Here is a 21,506-nt window from a genome sequence, read left to right as displayed (position 1 = left end):
TTGTTTAACTGATCAATGGCATTAGAAAAGTTGTTCAGGTAAGAAATATTTATAAATTTTTGTATATTTTACAAATAAATACACCATCAGTTTTTGTTTTGTTTCATATTCTGGTTACTAAATTAAAAAGTTTGATATCCATGGTTAGTATAATGAGAAAAGTATAAATCATTGAACACTGATGATTTGAGTGTATTCATAAATAAAATAATGTTATTTAAAGTTTCAAAAAACAATTATCACATGAATAGTATGTCAAAGCTGAAAAAAGCATGAACTTTACATATAAATGTGTAACCAACCAACTCCTCTGTTATAATTCTGTATAAGTAGAATTCTGCTCTGTTTATTTTTTACCCATTATGTTATTGTTCAGTTTTACCTGTTTGCATGTAAGTGTCTGAAATTTTTATTTTGGTATCATTGGTATAGCATGGTTTGTAGGAAATAGAATTGGAATAGTTGTAGAGAAAATACAATTGGACTGATAATACTTCTGTTTAAGATACTAATGTTGAAATTATATTTTTAAATGCACATACTAATTTTCAGAAGAATTTTGCATTTTATGGATTAAGTTTCTTTTTGAAACTGTCTGTTGACATCAATGTATTTTCATGAGAAGAAAATAAACAGAAATATTTCATGCATGATTAATTTTCAGGGAACAATGGCCACATTACGCACAGCTGTGTCTAATGTAAAATTATTGCTATGTAGACCTACCTCTGAGCAGTTAGCTCCCCTTAATCGATTTGTAAGTACGGTTTGTAGAGTGTGCCGTGCCTTCACTTGTAGTGCTTCAAATTCTTTTAATATTTACACTTAGTTTGCAAAAAAACACAAAATTTTTAAATGAATTATTTTTTGTTTGACCTTCTTGATCTCGTTAAGTTGTAAAATTTAAATATAATTATAACCTAGTTAAAAATTTGTTAAAAAAAAATTAGTGAGAATAATTTTGAAGAGTGATATATTAATTTACGTAGAGAGTATAAAATATATTTATATGGAAATAAGAATTAACCCTTATTATATGCATGTTCTAACCCTAGATAGAGAAGTGCGACTTGACAAGTTTTGGTCTGCTATATGACAAATATAGAGGCATGCTGCAAGTATAGTATCTCCTTAGTTTGTAGTAACACGGTAGCGGGCAGTGATTTTTTTTTTTAGACGATTTTTTTATCACAATTTTAAGATATTTGCTCAATCATTTTCCTTTACAGCTAGAGGATAGAATAGATTTATGTTTAATTTAATTTTAGTTCATCTAAAATATAATTTTTGTCACAGAATAGATTATGTGCATGTTTCTCCTGTAGTTTTGAAAATTAGCTTGTCATTTCGATAAAATTGAAGTATTATTACTGTGTCTGCAGAATAACCCAATTTGCTTAATAATTGCCATTTAATGCCATACCAATCCTGATTTTATTTCCATACCAATACATGTTTGTTTTGCCTGCATTTCACTCAATCATCAAAGCCATGATCTGTTGCCTAACAATTCATTATTTGAACTCTTTGAAACCTATTGGGTTCTCATTGCATTTTTTGTAGTGTGTTTTTACATTGATTATTATCTTGTTCACACAATGTATTTTTTGTAGTGTGTTTTTACATTGATTATTATCTTGTTCACACAATGGATTTTTATTGCTGTGTATTGAACACACCAGTAGTTCTTATTTTGCATGATATTCTTTCACCTTTCACATCACACAGTGAACGTACAAATGCACAGGAATCTCAACTGCATTCATGGTCTATCGCTTAAATTCAGAATTAAGGTTCAAGTCACATCAATATATAAGATAAATTTCTTTTCTTATTTTTTTTATTTTTATTTTGCATTATCTCATTTTCAGATCAAAATAGACTTATTAAGATGAAACTTCATATTAATTTTATTTTCATTCTCTTTTACTTTTTTTATTTGAAATCCAGAGTGAGTTTGTAGTGAAGTTTTGTTGTCATCTTTAATTTATTCAACTGCACTTATTTATATCAACTGAGTTTAAGGAATGGAGATGTAATAAAGAATACTCAAATCTACCAATTTTCAATAAGAACATGCCTTTTGACTTTTTTGACAAAGGTACATCAATATTGTTAATTAATACATTGTATTATTAAAGAAAGATAAGAGTTGTATGGTATCAAGGACCATGCACACTGTGTAAGTATGTAAACAAAATGGATTGAGTTTCAAAGTTTTTGATGGTAAGGTCTGTGTTTTTTTTTCTAAAAAAAAATCCCCAAAACATCTGTAAAATAATATGAAAACCTAGTCTGCAGAAGTATTTTTATATTGACAGGATAGTGGAGAGCTGAAGTCCATCTCTGCTCCCAACAGTATATTAAAGAGCACATCTACCTCTCAATATGAAACAGAATCAGAAGATGAACCAGTCCTGTATCGTGATTCAGTGTATACACCTCCATCGGGATTTAATTCTGATACCAGCTTCAGAGAGGACATACCAGTACATTCTCAGCAGACTAGTCAACCACGACTACCAACAAGTCCTATCCCTATGCTTTTACGATCAGGACAGTTTGAGTCCGAGGACGAAGATCTGAATTCTACCTTGTCCAGTGTATACCCAGAAGTGGATAAATATCAGATGAATAAGTATTCAACGTACCAGAATTTAGTTGTTTCCCCTTTCAGAATGGGGAGCAGTCAATCATACAGTAGTAATGTCGACATTGAGAGTCAGTCAGAATATAGTGAAATTGAAGAGATAGAAACTCCATTTAGAAATATTGTAACGGAAAGTACTCACTACAAAAGTCCAAAAGTCTGAAAAGACCAGTTTTTGTCTCGATTTGCATGAACTTTTACTCGACAATCTCAAAAAGAATGAATTATGTCTTAATTTTTCTTGACAAATTCTGACTTGTATTAAATAAGTATGAAATTTACTCGACATATTCTCGACATTCTGAATAATGTCTAAAAAATTCTTGACAAATTCTCGACATTTGAATACTGTCTTAAAATTTCTCGACAGATTCTCGACATTCTTTTTTTTCCTCATTATGTCTCGACGGATTCTCGATATTCTTTTTTTTTCTCATTATGTCTCGACGGATTCTCGACATTCTTTTTTTTCCTCATTATGTCTCGACACATTCTTAACATTTTGAATTGTGTCTTAATTTTTCTTGATATATTCTTGACATGCTAAAATCTGTCTTGAATGTACTTAACACTAGGTCAAACTAGTTTTCCAATTGTTAAGTTAGAGTTATTCCCCTTAATGAATTAAAGCAGATTATTTTTTCTTTGGAAGTGTAAGTGTAGATAGTAATATGTAAATCTATATAAACATTTTTTCTGCATTTGTTAATCCTTCGTATAATAAATAAAACAAAACTCTAGGTATAGGTTTAGTTGCTAGCAATAACATTTCTCTTTTCTAGCTAGCAATTTTAATCATGTTAATATCATTATAAATAAACATATATATTATAACAACAATATTCAAACAAAACAAATTACAAAATGTCCAATACATTATTTAAATGGACTGAAGTCATATTTGATATTGTAAATCATACATTCTGTGAAAAAATAATATAACATAACTGAACCCCACCTTTTGAACCGCCAAAGTACGTCTTTGCATATTTTACCTATATATATCTTTTTCCCAAAACAAGAACATTATACAACTTCTCTCACTAACCATTTTTGAACTTATAAATACTACTGTGGATTCATTTATTTTCGTGGGCACCAATTTTCGTGGATTACGAAACTTGCATGTTCGTGGATATTAAATTTCGTGGTTTTGCCGAAGTCTGCATATAAGCCTATAGAAAATTTGTTATTCGTTGAACATTTAATTTCGTGGTTCACCTGTATCCACGAAAGCCACGAAAATTGGTATCCAACGAATAATAATGAATCCACAGTATAACAATAACACAGGGAAAACCCAAAGTCTCGACAAAAAGAAATTTAATTTTTTCCTGCAAGATGACAAACAGTAAAGTGACAATTCAACATTCAAAACATATTTGCCTGTTAACAATAAAAATACAAGACAACTAAGTTCAACAATAAACAAAGTATTTTTTGTGTTTCTTATCTCCTTAATTTTACATGTTAAAGGGTATTTTCTACTCAGTTTAAAAATAACCAGCTTTTTACAATACTATTACAAATTGATTTAATATAAATAAAGGGACTGAAAAAGCAGAAAACAAATAATTGGTCTGTGTGCGTTTTTTCAAGATAAATACATGTATTGAAAATTTGTCAGAAAATAAATATTGTGTTCAACTTTCCTACACTTAACATTGGCACATTTTTTTTTTCAAAACCCATGAAAATATAACAAAAATTTCTATAGTTTTGTAAACATGACATTTTTAACTCTACGTGATACATTTAAGGGAAAAAAGTCGGAGTTAGTGTGCAAAATTTTTAAATGGTAGTTCATGGATAAACTTAAAACAAAGCTATAGGATTCCCAATTACTGGCAAGTTTTTTAAGATAGAAGAGGAGAGAACAGTCTTAAATGAATTAAATATATTTTTATTCAATGAGTATTTTATATTATATATCTTAATTGAAACCTAAAATATTTACATAAATATATACAAAAAAACAATCAGCTAGCTTAACCTATAATCAAAACTGTTAACTTATAGATATAGGAAGATGTGGTGTGAGTGTCAATGAGACAACTCTCCATCCAAATAACAATTTAAAAAAGTAAACAATTATTAGTCAATGAAAAGCCTTCAACACGAAGCCTCGGTTCATAAAGGGCCCTTAAATTACTAGTAAATTTTGATAAAATCTGAAAATAAAATTTCAATGACAATAAGATAACATATTTCAAAAGTCAAACTTTACATGTTTTTACAAAATTGTCTACTAAAAAAGACTATTTAGTTTTTTCTTTATTGTCTGCATTAGCTGACCCTCTACTAGATCTACTTTGCCCAAGCAATGAAAGACACTGTTCTTATGAATACTGTCTTTGTAAAGTTTACCACTACCCAACTTCCATGTTGAAAGCTTAGGCCCAGCTTTTTTTAGGTAGGTAATGTCGACTCTTGAGGTCCATATCTTTTCCACAGTTGCAAAGTCATAAGTCTTGCCGCCACTTGCAATGCAGACATTGTCTCCTACTTTAAAATGAACTCCTAAACTGTTTGTTTGTGGAAGCTGTTCTGGGGTATGAGAAGAGACTGACAAAGCAGGAGAAATCATTGGAGGTTGAGTGGGTGAAGTTTGTGGAGAATTTGATGGAGTAGATACCGGAGACACAGCAGGAGAAGATATGGGTGATGTTGTTGCGGAACTCACAATTGAAATATTCCTTTGTTTGAAGGATGCCCTGGCTTGTTTTGGTGGTATTACTACCTCTCTGGCTTTCTTCCACTGCAATTTTCTAACACTACCGCCAGTTGCTATGGCTAACTCTCTGAAATAAAAAAATAAATAATTAGTATCTCTGTACTTCTATAAACCTAAGTTTGTAAATATTTATACAGATTTTCTTTTTATAAGTAATTTGTTTTTTATATAGTTAACTCGTCAACTGAAATATTATTATTTGTTTTAGCTGTTATGACTAATGCATCAATAATTCAGAATATGCTGCATTATAACACACATCTTTCACTAGTATATAACTTAAAATATTGAATTGTTAACAACAACAAAGGTGTTTAAAATAACAATAATAATAACTGTTATCATATTGCATAAAAGATTCAATTATCTCCATTTTTTAGTTGGTGTCCAATGTTAGCCACAATGGGGAAATATTAACATCAGAGGGTGAAAGGGTCTTTTTTAATTTTTCATAATAAAACCATTTAATTTTATAGAAATTTGGGAATAATAAGCAAGTTCACAAGTCTTCCAGACTTCTTCATTCTATTATTAGGATCAGGAACTGACATTTCATAAACAGAATTCTTAATTTGATTAACTGAAAGATTTTTTTTTACTTCTATATCTCATATATATTGCGTACACCTTTAATTCACGGTTTGCATGAAAGCCAGTACCGGAAACATGGAATGTAACAACTGAACAAGAAATCTCAGAAGACCTCTAAGAAATAAAAAGAAACTGGTATCATCATCTCATTCTGTAAGGTAAGTTTATTTGCCAGTATTTGTTTCCTGTTTCTTTAATTGTTTATATAGAACAGAAGTGGCAAAGGTTCACTGAAGATATACATGATATATCTATCAACAACTGTTAATTTTATTAACATTTTCATATCAACTCCCTGTGTAAACTATGTCACTTATTCACTTGTCTAAAGTAATCGAGAGCATGCAATTCTGTGATTTATATACATGTCATTTGTTTTCAATTTTAAAATTTATTCAGACCATTTATTGGATTGTTAAACAGGTGTTACTCTTGGTCTTCTTATAACTTGCAATGTAGCCTGGCTTATATACATGATATATAACCTGATTAAGGGGGCTCTTGGGTCTAAAACATTTTTATTTATATGATATAGGATTTCGCTATATTTTTCTATTTATAAATGAACTTTATCTTATTCTTAATAGATAAATAAAAAAATTTGGTCACCATTCATTTCGGCTCACAATCTTCAAAAAAAAGCATACATTTTTTGTAAATGTCCTTTTTTTCTGTCAAACTTATAATAAGAGAAACAGTAATATCAAAATAGAAAAAAAAAATTACAGAAATCAATTAAACTTATACAATTATTTAATTTATGAACAGCTTATTCGAAAAAAAACAATAAAAATATAGTTCACCTATGATTTAAAAAAAATATTTCAATTTTAATGCCAAAAAATGGCATTTTTGCATCAAAGGGAGATAATTTAGAGCTTTTTCAATGATATTTACATTTTAAATGTCACCTGGGGCCAACACAGAAAGATTTTTTTGAATGATTTTTGTACCATATGATAAAGTAACAATTACTAAGGAAAATTAATAAAATTTGTAATAAAAAATATATGTTTAATTTTTTTCTGAAAATCTTACACCCTCGAGCCTCCTTAAAGAACATGTATGTGCTTGTCCCAAGTCAGGAGCCTGTAATTCAGTGGTTGTCGTTTGTTTGTGTGTTACATATTTGTTTTTCGTTCATTTTTTTACATAACTAAGGCGGTTAGTCTTCTTGTTTGAATTGTTTTACATTGTCTTATCGGGCCTTTTATAGCTGACTATGCGGTATGGGCTTTGCTCATTGTTAAAGCTGTACTATGACCAGTATAGTTGTTAATGTTTGTGTCATTTTGGTCTTTTGTGGATAGTTGTCTCAATGGCAATCATACCACATCTTCTATTTTATATAACTCAAGAATGTTGTATGCTACGCCCCATTATTTTTTAAACACATTACAGACAAACATGTACTGACATTCTTAAGGACAAAGGTAAACAACACCCTTTTGACCTGGTGGCAGGAGCATGAATTATGCATACACTTCTTAAAACAAAATTATACTCACTTGGTTTTTTCATATCCCTTTTGGTTGTACATTCTTTTTCTGAACCTTGTTCTAACTTTTTCTCTGGTTCTAGGTGTATCTGGTAGATCATTAATGAAGTTGATAACTTCTGAAACACTGTCCTCAAAAGTTTTGTCAGATGTGCTGCTCAGTTTGGTTGTATGGAGGACACTGGTTATCTGGTTCTACAATGATGAATAAATATGATAAAATGAATGATAATATTACAGAAAGAAATTAAGGAATAAGTTCTACAGTACAGTTCTGATGTACTGACATTCACTTAGTGTGACACACTATATTTTCAATGTCCAATAAACCATGAAATTTGGTCAGAACACTAATTTGACTTACAACTAACAAGGATCAGGAGCCTGTAATTCAGTGGTTGTGGTTTGTTAATGTGTTACATATTTATTTTTTGTTCATTTTTTTACATTAATAAGGCCGTTAGTTTTCTTGTTTGAATTGTTTTACATTGTCTCATCCTGGCCTTTCATAGCTGACTAAGCGGTATGGGCTTTGCTCATTGCTGAAGGCCATACAGTTACCTATATTTGTTAATGTTTGTATCATTTTGGTCTTTTGTGGATAGTTGTCTCATTGGCAATCATACCACATCTTCTTTTTTATATGTCCTAAAAGTTTAAAGTAGCTGTGACTTAAACGTCATTGAAATCTACCTTGACCGGAAACTTTAACAAGAAAAGATGCAACAATCTTTACTGACAGAAAGATCTAGGAACATGGAAAATAGAGAACATAGAAATAGCAGATCATGGACATTAAAATTGACATTTATTTTAAAACAACAAGAATTATCCATTTTGCCCTTAAAGGTCCATTTAAGGCCATAATTACATGCCCAGGTTCATCTTGCAATTTTCAGTGTTTGTATCCAATTTTTTTTTTTTTTTTTTTAGATGTGACCATAAGTGATAAATTGTCAGAAGTGATGTTGTAATATTAAAAATATGCGACAATCTTATCATTTTCTTGCAATAAATTGAAAAAACTTCATGAGACTTTCTATGAATTATTACTTGAACTCTTATATCAGTTTTAAAATTGAGAAAGAAAATGGGGAATGTGTCGAAGCGACAACAACCTAACCATAGAGCAGACAACAGTTTTGTATAATATGAGATTTAAATCTAATGAGTAATTATGACGTATGAAAGTTTTTACTCCAATTTTATGGTTCACTGACCTGACCCCTATTTCTGTTTACAGTTATATATATAGTCATTGTGCTGTCAGTTTATTTTTGATATATGAGTTTGGATATCCCTTTGGTACCTTTCCCCTCTCTATTCAGGTGCAGATCCAGCTATTTTTTTGCTCCCAGGGGGGTCGAAAACCAAGAAATATGTCTGGGCCTTTTATAGCGGACTATGTGTGTGGGCTTTGCCCATTGTTGAAGGCCATACAGTGAACTGTAGATGTTAATTTCTGTGTCATTTGGTCCTTTTGAGAGTTGTCTCATTGGCAATCATACCACACCTTCTTTTTTTCTATTAAGGGGGCTTGCAAGTCTAAATAATTATTTTTTTTCAAACAAAGGATTTCACTATTTTTCTATAAATAAATTATCCTGTTCTTAATGGAAATAAATAAATAAAAATATGGGGTCACTGTTTATTTCAGCTCACAATCTACCTTTGAAAGCAGCATGCATTTTTTTTTAGGTACTTTAAATTCAGAAATTATTGTGAGGTTTTTATTATTGCGATTAATGCGACAGAGTTGTAAACGCAATAATTAAAACTCACTTTTTGTAATATTTTAACTGAATAAATCATGACTTTTCTCGAAATCGTAAAAATCAAAATCACATTTAAGTTTTAAATGACAAAATCGCAATCATACACACGCAATAATTTCTCCTAGAAGAAATTTAAAGGTCCTGGTGAATAAACTATACAGAGAACAATACCTGTTGTATTTGTTAGATGGGACAATAGAACTGCCAAAAGTTTAAATGGACAGGTAACTTGCAGGTGAATCTATGGAAAACTATCATAGGGTTCGCAATAAAATTAGCAGGTCATTTAAATAAATATCGACGCATAAACAAATAAAACATTTTTAGATATTAATTTGTATAAATGGGGCTTAATGCTAAATTGAAGTATTTGATTATTGTTGAAGGCTAGGCAATGTCAGTCACAGTCACCTTCCCTATAAGAACAATTCTAATTGATAAATTTCTCATTATCATGGCTTGTCCTGAATATGTATATGAACTACCACTGATTGTTTAAAGCTAATCCATAATTTGACCCCTACTGGATAACTTTAAAACTTAAATTATACTTTTTTAAATGCTAGAAAATGGGGGAAAAACAATAATAAATTTATATATTTATGATTGCTGAATGTTAAGATTTTCTGATTATGGTTTATTCAGGCTAATCATCATCTTTTCAACTTTAAATGTGTTCTTTCTGTTGATATACAATGTACAAATTGTAGTATGCTTCTGAATGGTAGTTTTGATCATGCTAAATTAGTACCAGACTAATACAGTATAATAGTATGTTACTTTCTTTCATTGAACACTCTCTATAACGAATGCATAGACCATTATCAATCATACTGATAACTTATTAGTTTGAAAATATCACTTCTAAATGTATGAGAGGATATTTCTGATATGATAAGACTTGTTTTACTTTCTAATAGAAATAAATAATATTAAGATCACATCTGACAATATCTAATCCAACATTCTTTTGATTATAAATGTCTTTAATACAAATTTCCTTTTTTAAAATATTGGTTAGAATTTAGTTTAGAAAATAAAAGTACTTTTTTTTTTAGAACAGACCCTTAATTTTTTATATTTTTTCAAAGTATGATAGTATTACTACATCTATCATGTCTATACTAGAATGCAATATTACTTTTATTATGTTCAACTGATACTCTTAATTAAAGGTCTAGTAAAATATAAAATACATAATTGTCTTACCTGTAATAGCTTAAAGGCAGTTGTCTTTGGTTTGAAGTAGTCTTCAGTAGTCATGTTGAGAACTAAAATATCAGTCTGTGTACCAACACTTTCTTTGGTCAGATTACAGGCACACACTAGTCCAAAAGCCATTTGTACAGCACAGCACTTGCATCTTAGATCACATTTTGGTGGCTGATCTCCTCTGTCAGATTGTGTATTAAAGTTCTGTAGTGTGGCCATAGTTATGTCTTGAGAGGAAGGATTCAGCATCTGAAAATTAAATAAGAAATTTGCAATGTAAATTAAATCACTTTTGTATGCATAATAAAATATTGAAACATGATAATAATTTCAGTGAACTCTTAAAAGATTCAGTAAATTAAGACTTGAGCATAGACATCCTTTTTGAAAGACTATTTTATTATCTCAGTAATAGCAATTATTTGAGTATTTTGCCTTTGTAATAGAACAATAATAATTAACTAAGAAATTGTTATTTGCCAAAGATGCGGAAATGTACAGAAATATCACAGTCAAGAGTACTACATACATGTACAAGTTACTTTTATTTTATTTATTTAAAGAATTTATTAGTAAGATACATGTACTTTTAAAAATATACATACAACTTTGATACAAGTGTATTTTATTTAATTTTTCTAATATATTATTTTATTGGCTAATTTAGTTACATGTATGTACCATAGACATTAATTTTTTTTAACATATACAAGTAAAAAAAGTCAAACTATCTAAATTTCATTGAGATTTTTTTATCAAACATGAGTGTCTGTCCTTTACCATATGTTTACAGATGTCATTATTCAACATGTATGTTTAATTTTATCGACAATGAAATTTGAATCTAACAAAATTTACTTATAAGTAGACACAAATAACTTGTACTAGAAGTACCCCTGTACTAGAAGTAACCATGACTGGTTTCTTGAAAACAAATGGTTGTTTTTATAATGACATATTATTGCAAAATGACTTATTAATTTTAGATATAAATGGTTAATATCAATGCTAGACCCTCACTTCTCACCATTTACACAGACACCAGTCTTTAGTGTAACCATCTTAACTGTTTTACCCTGGACAAAATAGTTTTAAGTTTATTTATCATGTTTATTTAGCTAATTAACTATATATATATAAATATACTCTTTAAACAAAAAGTTCATATTTCCCCATCTCAGAGTTTTAATTTCATTCTTGTTAGTTGTTTGTATTAAGTAATTATCAACACAAATTATCATAATACATTGTTTGAAAATTTAAAAAAATCAGATTTATATAAAGAAATAGGATGAGGTTAATAACAATAAAATTACAGATGGAAACAAGGAATGTCACAGAAAAACAACCCGACCAAAGAGTAAAAATTTATTTGTGAAAGAAAAAAGTAGCACAACATGTTTACCGGTACATGTATGCATTGGTAAAAGAGAAAGCTGATAAATAATTATGACTTTTGAGAAAAATCTTTGGAAAAAGGGAGATGGTACAAATGGGATAATCTCTGTTAAAAAGATATAAAAAGTACTAGATTTGGCAACACTATATTTGTCTACTATAATGCCACTTCTGAATTTCATGTTTAATTGTCCACTTAATTCCACCATATGATAATACAATGTAGATACTACTTTTTGAAACACTAGTGTGATTTTGCTGGGAGCAAATAAAAAGAAAATTATGCCTGTCAATATTTATTATTAAAAAAAGTTCTCGCTTGGCTTTAATTAATGGGAAAAAAGTCCTTGCCCTGCTTAAAAAAACTTAAGTACACATATAATATTTTTTTACGAAATCAATAATACATGTACATATCAGAGTTGATATTTCAACTAAAATGCATATATATTTCAATATTATAAAGACTTAATTTTTGTGAAGGAAGTCAACTTAGGAGCACTGTGATTGGATCCAAGGGTACAATATTTTTTTATCTATGAGTCATCTGTAGTTTGTATATTTCCAAATTCAATTCTGAAACCTTTTGAAATATTATATAAATATTCATTAATTTGGTGTTAAATGACCGTGGGCATCAGACTTCAGTTATGTTTTTACTTTTTTGAAGCTTAGTACATTTGATTTTTATCACAAAGTATAGAAATGTTTCACTGAGAACATTAATACTGTTTCGAGAAAAAAGTCCAAAGTCATCATAATACGTCAAATTGATGGGTAAATAATTAAACTGTATATTCGGATTTCAATATAAGCTATATTGTATAAACTGCACCAAACTATTGTTCTTTTGTATTTGTTTTTACCTTTCACAATGATTAATTTAATTGGAAACTCAAGAATTCAAGTAGAAACAAATATTTTAACTGGGTTATTTGCCTTATATTTGCTTTGTAATTCCCTAAATGTATCACTTGGATATTTCTCTATAGCCATAATCAATTAAAATAAGAAATGTTAAATTGTCCATCTAAGAAAAAAAGAGACCAACCTGAGTTGAGGCTTAATTTGGATAGAATTTATATTCTCCTGTGTAAAGAATTGTTCACATTCTTGGCAATTCATTCAGCAAATCCCGTACGAAAATTTCAACAGGAGTTCAACTGGACTTCAGCTGGACTTGAGACGTATTCCAGTCTGACTTTGAAATGTCCAGTCTGACTTGAGCCGTACACGTACTTTTTCTTATACTTCGGTTATTTGCCAGCCGGTATTTTCTTATAAGTCCAACCGCACTTTTTGTAATTCTGACAAGAAAATAAACAGGGCTGGACTTTTGAGGGAAATTATTCTTTCTGAAGAATGATCAGCAGGATTTTTGTCTTAGAAAATTTTACAGTCATTTATGAGCAGGAATTAAGACTTAGAATATTTTCATCAGCCAAATCTGCCCTTACAGAAATAAAAAGTTTGTCACTAGGATTCTGTTCTTTGAAAGGAACAATTTCTTTCAAAATGGAAAAGAGTTAACGTTATAAATGAAACATTTCAAGTTATAATAATGATATCATATTTTTTTACAATATACTTTAAGATCAAACTATCAGATGTGATCTTTTCCCCTAAAATTTTCAATTCCATTATAAAATATTAAAAATAGACTGTAAATGGAAAATTGAAATTTAATATAGGTGATATAATTTTGATTGAAATATATCCCAGTAAATATGTTTTCAACAATTATTTAACATTTTTACTTTTTCATGAAATAAAACCCCTAGCAAAATTACATCTATTAATAGGTTAAATTTATCCATTTTCTAGTATATTTATATTTAATTAGATGAATGCATAAAATAAATAATTATCATCATTCTTTAAATTAATATCAATTAGAAACTTGAGCCATAACAGTGATTTAATAGCAGTATGATAGTCTTGTAGAGAGTGCCATCTGTTTTCAATTATTAGTCTGGACAGGTCACAGGAAGTAGCATCTACACAGAGGTTGATCATGGGGCCATTTGAAGGATAACACATTTCTAAATACATATATCTGCAATAACTATCACTTTTATTAAGCATTTCTTAATTGAACAAATTAATAATTGATTTTCTTTTTTTTAATATATCACATATTCAAAATTAAGACATATGCAAGAAGTCATAAGAAGAAATATTTTCACATCTCCTCAAACAACCTCATGTATTGCAATACAACAAAATTTGAATTTGGAATAAACAGGAAGATTTGTCTTCTTTCTTAAACAAAATGAGAAATTTACATTGGATGTAAAGCAAATGTTTGTTCTTTTCACATTATATTAGAGAAGATGGATCCTTCTGACTGGCATCATTATTTCAATTTAGGAAGATTGCTGTTTGCATGTATTTTGGATTGCATATTCTGGTAAGTACATTATCTGATATGCTCTTTTTTCTTCAACATAATTAATGAAATGATTACAACAATATAAATATATATTAGCTTAATTTTTATTTTTGAAGAGTAAAAAGAATTAAAAAAACTACATTAAATACTTAATTATGCAAAATATTTCAGTTTGAGTGATTTTCAAAGCTTTACTTTATTTTATGCACTTTAAATTTATTTAGTCTTAAAAGGAGGCTCCTGGGTACAAAAATTTTAGCAAAAAATTAAACCTTTATTTTTTCATTACAAATTTAATTTATTACACTATTAGTTGTTACTCTATGATATGGTACAAAAAACAACTCACAAAAATGATTTGGTTTGGCCCCAGATGACTTTAAAACTTGAAAAAGCTCCAAATTATCTCCCTTTGGTGCGAAAATGCCAGTTTTTGGCCTTAAATTTGAAATATCTTTTTTAACTCATCGGTGACCTATATTTTTTATTATTGTTTTTAAATAAGCTGTACATAAACTAAATTATTGTAAAATTTAAGCGATCGATATTTCCTCTTTTTCTCCTATTAGTTCAACAGAAAAAAAGGACATTAACAAAAATGTATGCTTTTTCCAGAGGCAGATTTTAGCTTAAATGAACGGTGACCCCATTTTTTTATTTCATTTTTCTTTGAAGTATATGATAAAGTTCATTTATGAAAAAATATAGCGAAATCCTATATTAGAAAAAAAAAATCATTTATACCCAGGAGCCCCCTTAATATATATATAATCATGATAATTATAACCACACACTTTTAGGAGTAAGCATTTAGCTTCACAATTCCCCGTTTCTTGATTTTGCCAGCAAGACAGTAGAATCAAAGTGATGGAAATCACTCATGGAAAGATTAGAAGAGTAGTTTGAATTATTTCATATTAAGGTATGGTGGGGAAAAATGAACATTTATAAAGCACTATTGCTGAAAATTGCATTTACAGCAGGTCTTTAGAAGGAAACTTGCTTTTCCAGTATGAGGATAAAATGAGCTCAAATCAAATAATATGGGTCTCTTAATTTGCCCAATTTTATTTAAAATGCAGTTTATATCTTATCGAAATTATGTTGCCGGTTCTGAACATGTTTCAAAAACACAAAAAAAGGCAAAAATTCTTCTAGTAAATGTTACCAACTATCCTTGTAAGACATAAATCTGGACCAACAGCTTAAAACTTTAAAGTGTCAACAAAAAAAATTTGAAAAATGTTGTTATGGGGCATTTTGTAAGTTGAAACAGAGGTTATAGGGCATTGAAGATTAAAAGTTTTAGAGTGCCTTTTTATCAATTTTTAAAGTATTTTTCAACACAGGGCATTGAAAATGTACTTTTTCAACGTAAACCAATTAAAAAACTTATCTTATTAAAATGTGGATTCTTTCTTGATTGCAAAAATATATGGGTCGTTTTCAAAAAATGTCGAATTTTCAGTACACCCATGCTAACTTTTTTATTTCTAATGGAAATTTCAGTTGTAATGGTTTAAATGAAAGCTTGTCGGATTTGTGATTCAGAACATTAATAATAAACACACCTTACATCTATTTTGATAAGATTAAACTGCATTTAAGACCCATTTTGGGGGTATTTGTCTGCGTACAGTGTCAGAAAAACACATTTCAAATGATTTTTTTGCGATTTTCTGATCGCCTTGATATCTACAAAAGGGACTTTTTAAGAACGTTAAATATTATTCTAACGAAAATTCGTAGCTTCTATATCACTGTATGTAACATATTATCTACAAACTAAATTGAATCTGCGTACAGGAGGTTCATGTCTTTCCTGTTACCGCTACTTATATCAGCCGTGAAATTAATCTCCCTATGAATATTGAATCAGTCAGTGTTGATTTCAAAAGTGCAAAGTAATCTTTACATTTAAAACGCCTCGTTTCTTGAACGACAGTGTAGAGAAAAGAAATTTCAAGACATTTAGTGAAAAAAATATAGCGTACTTTTTTTTATGTCTATGCTGTTACCACCAATTTTGATTAAATACACCAACAGTATATTTGTAAAAAGTGCAATAACGTGTTGGAAACCAAATTCACAATAGAAAAACATAATCACTTCTCCAAAGGGAGTAGTTATTTCACAACAGCAATCAAAAACGAAGAAATTTGTCTATCCTGTTATGTCTATCCTGTTACTATGGTTGCTATGGTTACAGTAACAGCATAGACAATTGTAGACAAAAACGTCGTTAATTTTTTTATCTTAACATATAGGTGCAAAACGAATGAAATATTTCGTTGTTTGAAGTCATCTTCAGGTTATAACGTCTTAATCTTCCCAATTAAGCATTCGCAGGTGCAATACTGATATCGGTAACAGGATAGACAAAAAGGTAACAGGATAGACTTTTATATAGTAATATATCAGAAACGTACGTTCCTGTTACCAATGAAATATAGAGAAAAGTAAACTAACTTATGAGGGATTTACTTGATGTTGGGTTTATTTGAAAGGGTGAAAAAATGCCGAACAATATAAATTGCTATCTTAGACTTGCATTACTGGTGCTAATTTTTACAACCTTTGAAAACCAATTTTTAGAGGCATTTTTCAGTACAACCTGGAAAATTGGCTAATTATCTATTATATTACAGAATGAATATATATAGAAGTTTATTCTCTTGAAAACCATCTAATTGTCTACGTAAAACAAGCTTATCATTTTATCTTAACCTTTTCTTAATAACCCAAAATTTCTTTTGAAAATGGTAACAGGATAGACAAAATAATGTACCACCGATCAAAAAATGTTATAACATATTCTTGTATGACATCATTAAGATTGCATCTTTTAATATGTTGTTCTTAAAGTACTGTTTGTTATGATTTGCTTATGTAGAGGGTTGTTTGAATAAGTAACTTTTAATAATTTTTTCAATTTCAAAATTCGACATTTTTTGAAAATGACCCATATATTCACTTCTAATAAAAATTCAATTGACAAAAATAGACATAATGATTGATGGGAAATAAACTAATAAACTAATAAACAATGGTTTGTTATAATTAAAAGTTTTAAAAATTTTTTTAAAACTGTTTCAAGCCAATTCCTAATAAAAAAAAAGTGTACTTATTTAATTGTTGATTAATTACAGATGATTATTGGAAATTTATCAAGTAAATTATAGGCCTTACTTGAATACCTTTTATTTATTCATATTTGTATTCATATTTCATTTTTTTTAAGATCTTGTTAATCCATTAATCATTTATCTTTCAGATATAATTTACAGAATCACTTTATGTAATGTAGATCAAAAGTAATTGGCAATAAATAAATCTATCATCCTTATAAATATCAAACATCTAATATACACATTTGTGTATTCAATTATGAGGTCAAATACTTGTGTATTAAGAATTATACTGAGTGGTTTGTATAATTATGTAAGACTGAGGTTGATAGGTAATGTGGTCAATTTGATTGGCAGTTAAGGAGGTGGGGCATTGTAATTAAAGGTTCACCTTGTCTCTGATTGTTTAGTGATAATGACAGTTGTCAATCATACTAGTTGAATCAATACCCAGTTACCTTATTAAAATGTTTTTTAAAAGCCTGCACATCAACACACCTTAATGACATACATTAATTCTTGAATGAACTGCTCCAATAATATACCCAGTTTTTTTTCAGTTTATATGTGTATTATGTGCACATACATCAGAACCAAAGGGAACTATATTTCAGTGTGAATACATTTAGTAACAGTAGCTAACCTGTCCTGTTGTTAGGGAGGTTGGTGCCTAAGTAAAGATTTAGAACAAGTTCTAATCTTTCCAAAAAAGAAAAAGAAATAAGCAGTATGTATATGTTTTCTTTTTTTATTTTCAGATTATAACAAGGGATGCATATCAAATCAGAAAAATCCACCATCTAAAGAAAAACTAAGCAGAAGTAATCAAGAGGGAGGGTTCTGAGGGGGGTGGAACCCCCTCCCCCCTAATTTTTTGTGGATCAGCCCCTGCTGAGATCATCTTTAAAGGTCAAACAGAACTTTTTGAAGTCCAGCTGAACTTTTATGAGTTCAGCTGGACTTTGTAAAGTCCAGCTGAACTTTATAGAGGCCATATTTTTGCCAGAAATGCCGGCTGGATTTTTTCAGACGTACTTTTATGAAAGTCCAGCTGGACTTTCTGAACCGGACTCCTGCTAATTTAAATATTTCGAGCCGGTTTACGGCTAATTTCGCTGAAAGTCCAGCCGGGTTATCCATTATAAGACATTCAAAGAAAAGTCCAAATGATTATTATAAGTACGGTTCTCAGTACGGCTTCTGTCCAGCTGGAGTACGTGTCATGTTTTTCGTACGGGATATTTCAATATCGCTTCATTTAGTAGTTTCTATCTTTTTTTTTATATCAGGCATATATACATTTTTTTCATTTCAACTGTTTGCAAGGACTTTTGTTGGAGATTAATACTCCCAAGGGACATAATTCAGCTGTATCATAGATTACGTATGATAAATGCTACTTCATAACGTTTGACCTCACGGGTGTAGTAAAATTTGTTGATTGATGCATGTGGCTATTCTAGTAAATGAATTAATCTACTAAGCGAGAGCACTTAGCCCTTTTGAAAGGCTAATGCTTGTTTATAATACAATTGAAATTATTTTCTGTTTACTTTAAGCATTTGTTTACCATACGTTATGCTATGTTTAATTCACATCATTTTTAGTTTTCAGATATTTTATTTATTACAGACAATGCTTAATAATAATGTACTATAAGCAATTTAATATTATTTATGCCCCACCTACAATAAAAGAGGGGCATTTTGTTTTCGGGTCTGTGCCTTCGTTCCTTTGTCCGTCAGTTAGTATGTCTGTGAGTTTGCTCGCACCACTTCAGGTTAAAGTTTTTGATCAAGGTAGTTTTTTAAGGAAGCTGAACTTAATACTAAGTACACTTGTTTGTTTATGATATGATCTTTCCAATTTTAAAGCCAAATTAAACTTTTGATCACAATTTCATGGTCAACTTTTCAGAGAAAATGAAAGTGGGAGTTTAAGGTTTAAGTTTTTGGTCAAGGTAGTTTTTGTTGAAGTTGAAGACACAAAAAACACACAAAAATGTATTGAAGCTCTGTATTAGGTTTTATTGGTTTACATTCAATTGTGCTTTTTTTTCTTTCATTTTTTTCACAGAAATAACAAATATGTGTATTATAAATAAGAACATTTAGACCTATAAACATAATGCATTCAGATAAGGCCAATTAAAATTAATTGCTAGATTTTCATCCCCGCCCGCCCCTCTGAAATCGTCCCGCCCCGATTTTTTTTATTTAACAAAATACGATTTCCGGATTTTATCATGTCCGTTACCGGGAACCATCGATAATTTCGTTTCATTCAACACTTCCTGTTTCAAATTTCGTTTTTGTATTTCTCCGAGTAATCTAATAACGATATGATTGAGTCGACATATTCTGCTGCTCTATGATGACAACATCTTCCGAGAATAGAGATTGATAACGAGAAGGGCATGAAATATTCGAGTAACGAGTAAAACGCCTTGTCATTTAACGCAAATTGCGGTAGTGACACAAGTGAATCGAAAACCTTTTTCTTTATTTATACGATGACTTTGTGTCAGGAAATTTGGACTGTAAATGATATCCAAAGCGCAAGAATCGTAGAACAAATTGGTACAAAAAACATGACTGGATTAAAGAAATTGACAAAAGCACGAATTTGTTTGATTTATGACCGTATATTGAGAAAAAAAAGTCGACAAACACGCATTTTAATTCGGGAATCTCTTATATTAACCCATGGCTGTTGTTTTTGTTGACAAACAGCAAACACCCTCTGTAACTGTCCCAATACCCTCAATATAGTCATTAAACAACAATTACTTTTTGGATAAGTTCATGTTTTATATCATAATTACTTTCCACACTAAGTTTACATTTTATTTTGTACTCATAGTACTTGTGTTGCATACAATTGTACCAATACATTTTATTGATTATATTTGGACTACAAACCATTGCTTAGAAAGTAAAATAAATTTGGTGTAGGTCTAGTCCAACTGAAGAGAGCATTTCTCTTCCATTTGATGTATACTATAAATAGGTTTCTAAAGCGGCAATTACATGTATAACAGTGGTTGCCAATCAGGGATTTTTATTTAAGAGTTTAAAAAATAGTGTCAGATTCCTTATACAGCATGTATATACATTATACAAGCTTGTTCTCCACAAGCATATACCCCGCGGTATGAAGAACTTGTGACAAGGGTTTCATATGAAATAAAATTTAAAAAATAAAATCCTCCCACCCGCCCCATGTTTTTCAAAAATTTGGATGAAAATCTACTAATTAATTTTAGGTGGCCTAATGTATAAGTATATGAACTAACAATCATCCTCAAGTCATTGATTTGTTAAAGTGCTGTTATTCAATTTGATTTTAAAAAATATAGTATTAATCTTTTACACTCTTGATTTATGTGATATTGTGTTATAGAAATGTATTTGTATTTATTGCTCTGATAAGCATAATGTGCTTAAAGTTTATATAAAGAATTGAATAGAATTGAATTGATTTAATCAGTGGCGGATCCAGGGGGGGTGGGGGGTTCCGGGGGTGCGCACCCCCCTTTATTTTTGCCGATCAATGCATTTGTATCGGGACATGTTTTGCACCCCCCTGCACCCCCCCCCCCTTTTGCCCTGGGTTAGCACCCCCCCTTTCGAAAATTCCTGCATCCGCCCATGATTTAATTGTTTTAAAATGCACACATGAAAGGGTTATTAAAAAAGAGTGCACCCCCCATATGTTAGTTAATCAACTTTTCACCCCACTCATTATTCGCCTAAAAAAATTATGTGCCCCGTCCATGTTTGCACTAGCCCAACCCTCATATAAATATTGCACAGTCCCTTATAGGCGCTTTATTCAAATTAATTTTCTATATTCAACACTAACATTGTATATTAACGGCATGGGACAAACTGGCTTAAGAATATATTTTTTTGTCATCTGCTTGACCATGAAAAATCATCCCCCTCCCCCATCCTAGTGGATAGTCCCTCACATAATTATCAGTGACTATAACAAATGAATATTGTCTACCTTTTTTGAAATAACTGAGTCCCATCTTATTATGCAAAAAGGTTAATAAACAGGAAATTTTGTCTGACATCTTAGCTGCATGTCGTTCAGACGACAGAGCTAGAAGCTGATTCAAGG

General features: G+C 30.0%; 2 protein-coding genes across 3 annotated transcripts in view; one reads left to right on the top strand and one right to left on the bottom strand.

The window, feature by feature from the left end:
* The window catches only part of LOC139488377 (tyrosine-protein phosphatase non-receptor type 13-like), a 108,889-nt gene that overhangs the window by 58,593 nt on the left and 28,790 nt on the right, over nt 1-21,506 (top strand). The window contains exons 28-29 of one of the 2 annotated variants that reach the window (XM_071273925.1): nt 665-757; nt 2,322-2,784. In XM_071273925.1, coding sequence (XP_071130026.1) covers nt 665-757; nt 2,322-2,784 — 556 coding nt within the window. The remainder of the gene's footprint in view (nt 1-664; nt 758-2,321; nt 2,785-21,506) is intronic. The other variant, XM_071273926.1, reaches the window with a different exon arrangement.
* LOC139488380 (uncharacterized) lies at nt 4,756-21,502 on the bottom strand. Its single transcript, XM_071273929.1, has 4 exons — nt 21,390-21,502; nt 10,458-10,709; nt 7,484-7,668; nt 4,756-5,451 (listed from the first exon to the last, which is right to left on the bottom strand). Exons 2-4 carry the CDS (start codon nt 10,707-10,709, stop codon nt 4,899-4,901), a joined length of 990 nt encoding a protein of 329 aa, XP_071130030.1. The 5' UTR covers nt 21,390-21,502; the 3' UTR covers nt 4,756-4,898.

The sequence above is a fragment of the Mytilus edulis genome, chromosome 9, assembly GCF_963676685.1.
Source record: "Mytilus edulis chromosome 9, xbMytEdul2.2, whole genome shotgun sequence".
In the NCBI taxonomy this organism is placed as follows: Eukaryota; Metazoa; Mollusca; class Bivalvia; order Mytilida; family Mytilidae; genus Mytilus; species Mytilus edulis.
The sequence above is the reverse complement of the archived record's forward strand: the minus strand, read 5'-3'. Positions and strand labels throughout refer to the sequence as shown.

Excerpts from the sequence above, each read along its gene's own strand:
- LOC139488380 (XM_071273929.1), bottom strand. The coding sequence starts at position 10,709 with ATGCTGAATCCTTCCTCTCAAGACATAACTATGGCCACACTACAGAAC. Across the intron at positions 7,669-10,457 it reads CTGCCTTTAAGCTATTACAG|AACCAGATAACCAGTGTCCT; the intron begins GTAAGACAATTA and ends TCATCATTGTAG. Across the intron at positions 5,452-7,483 it reads AAGGGATATGAAAAAACCAA|AGAGTTAGCCATAGCAACTG; the intron begins GTGAGTATAATT and ends TTTTTATTTCAG.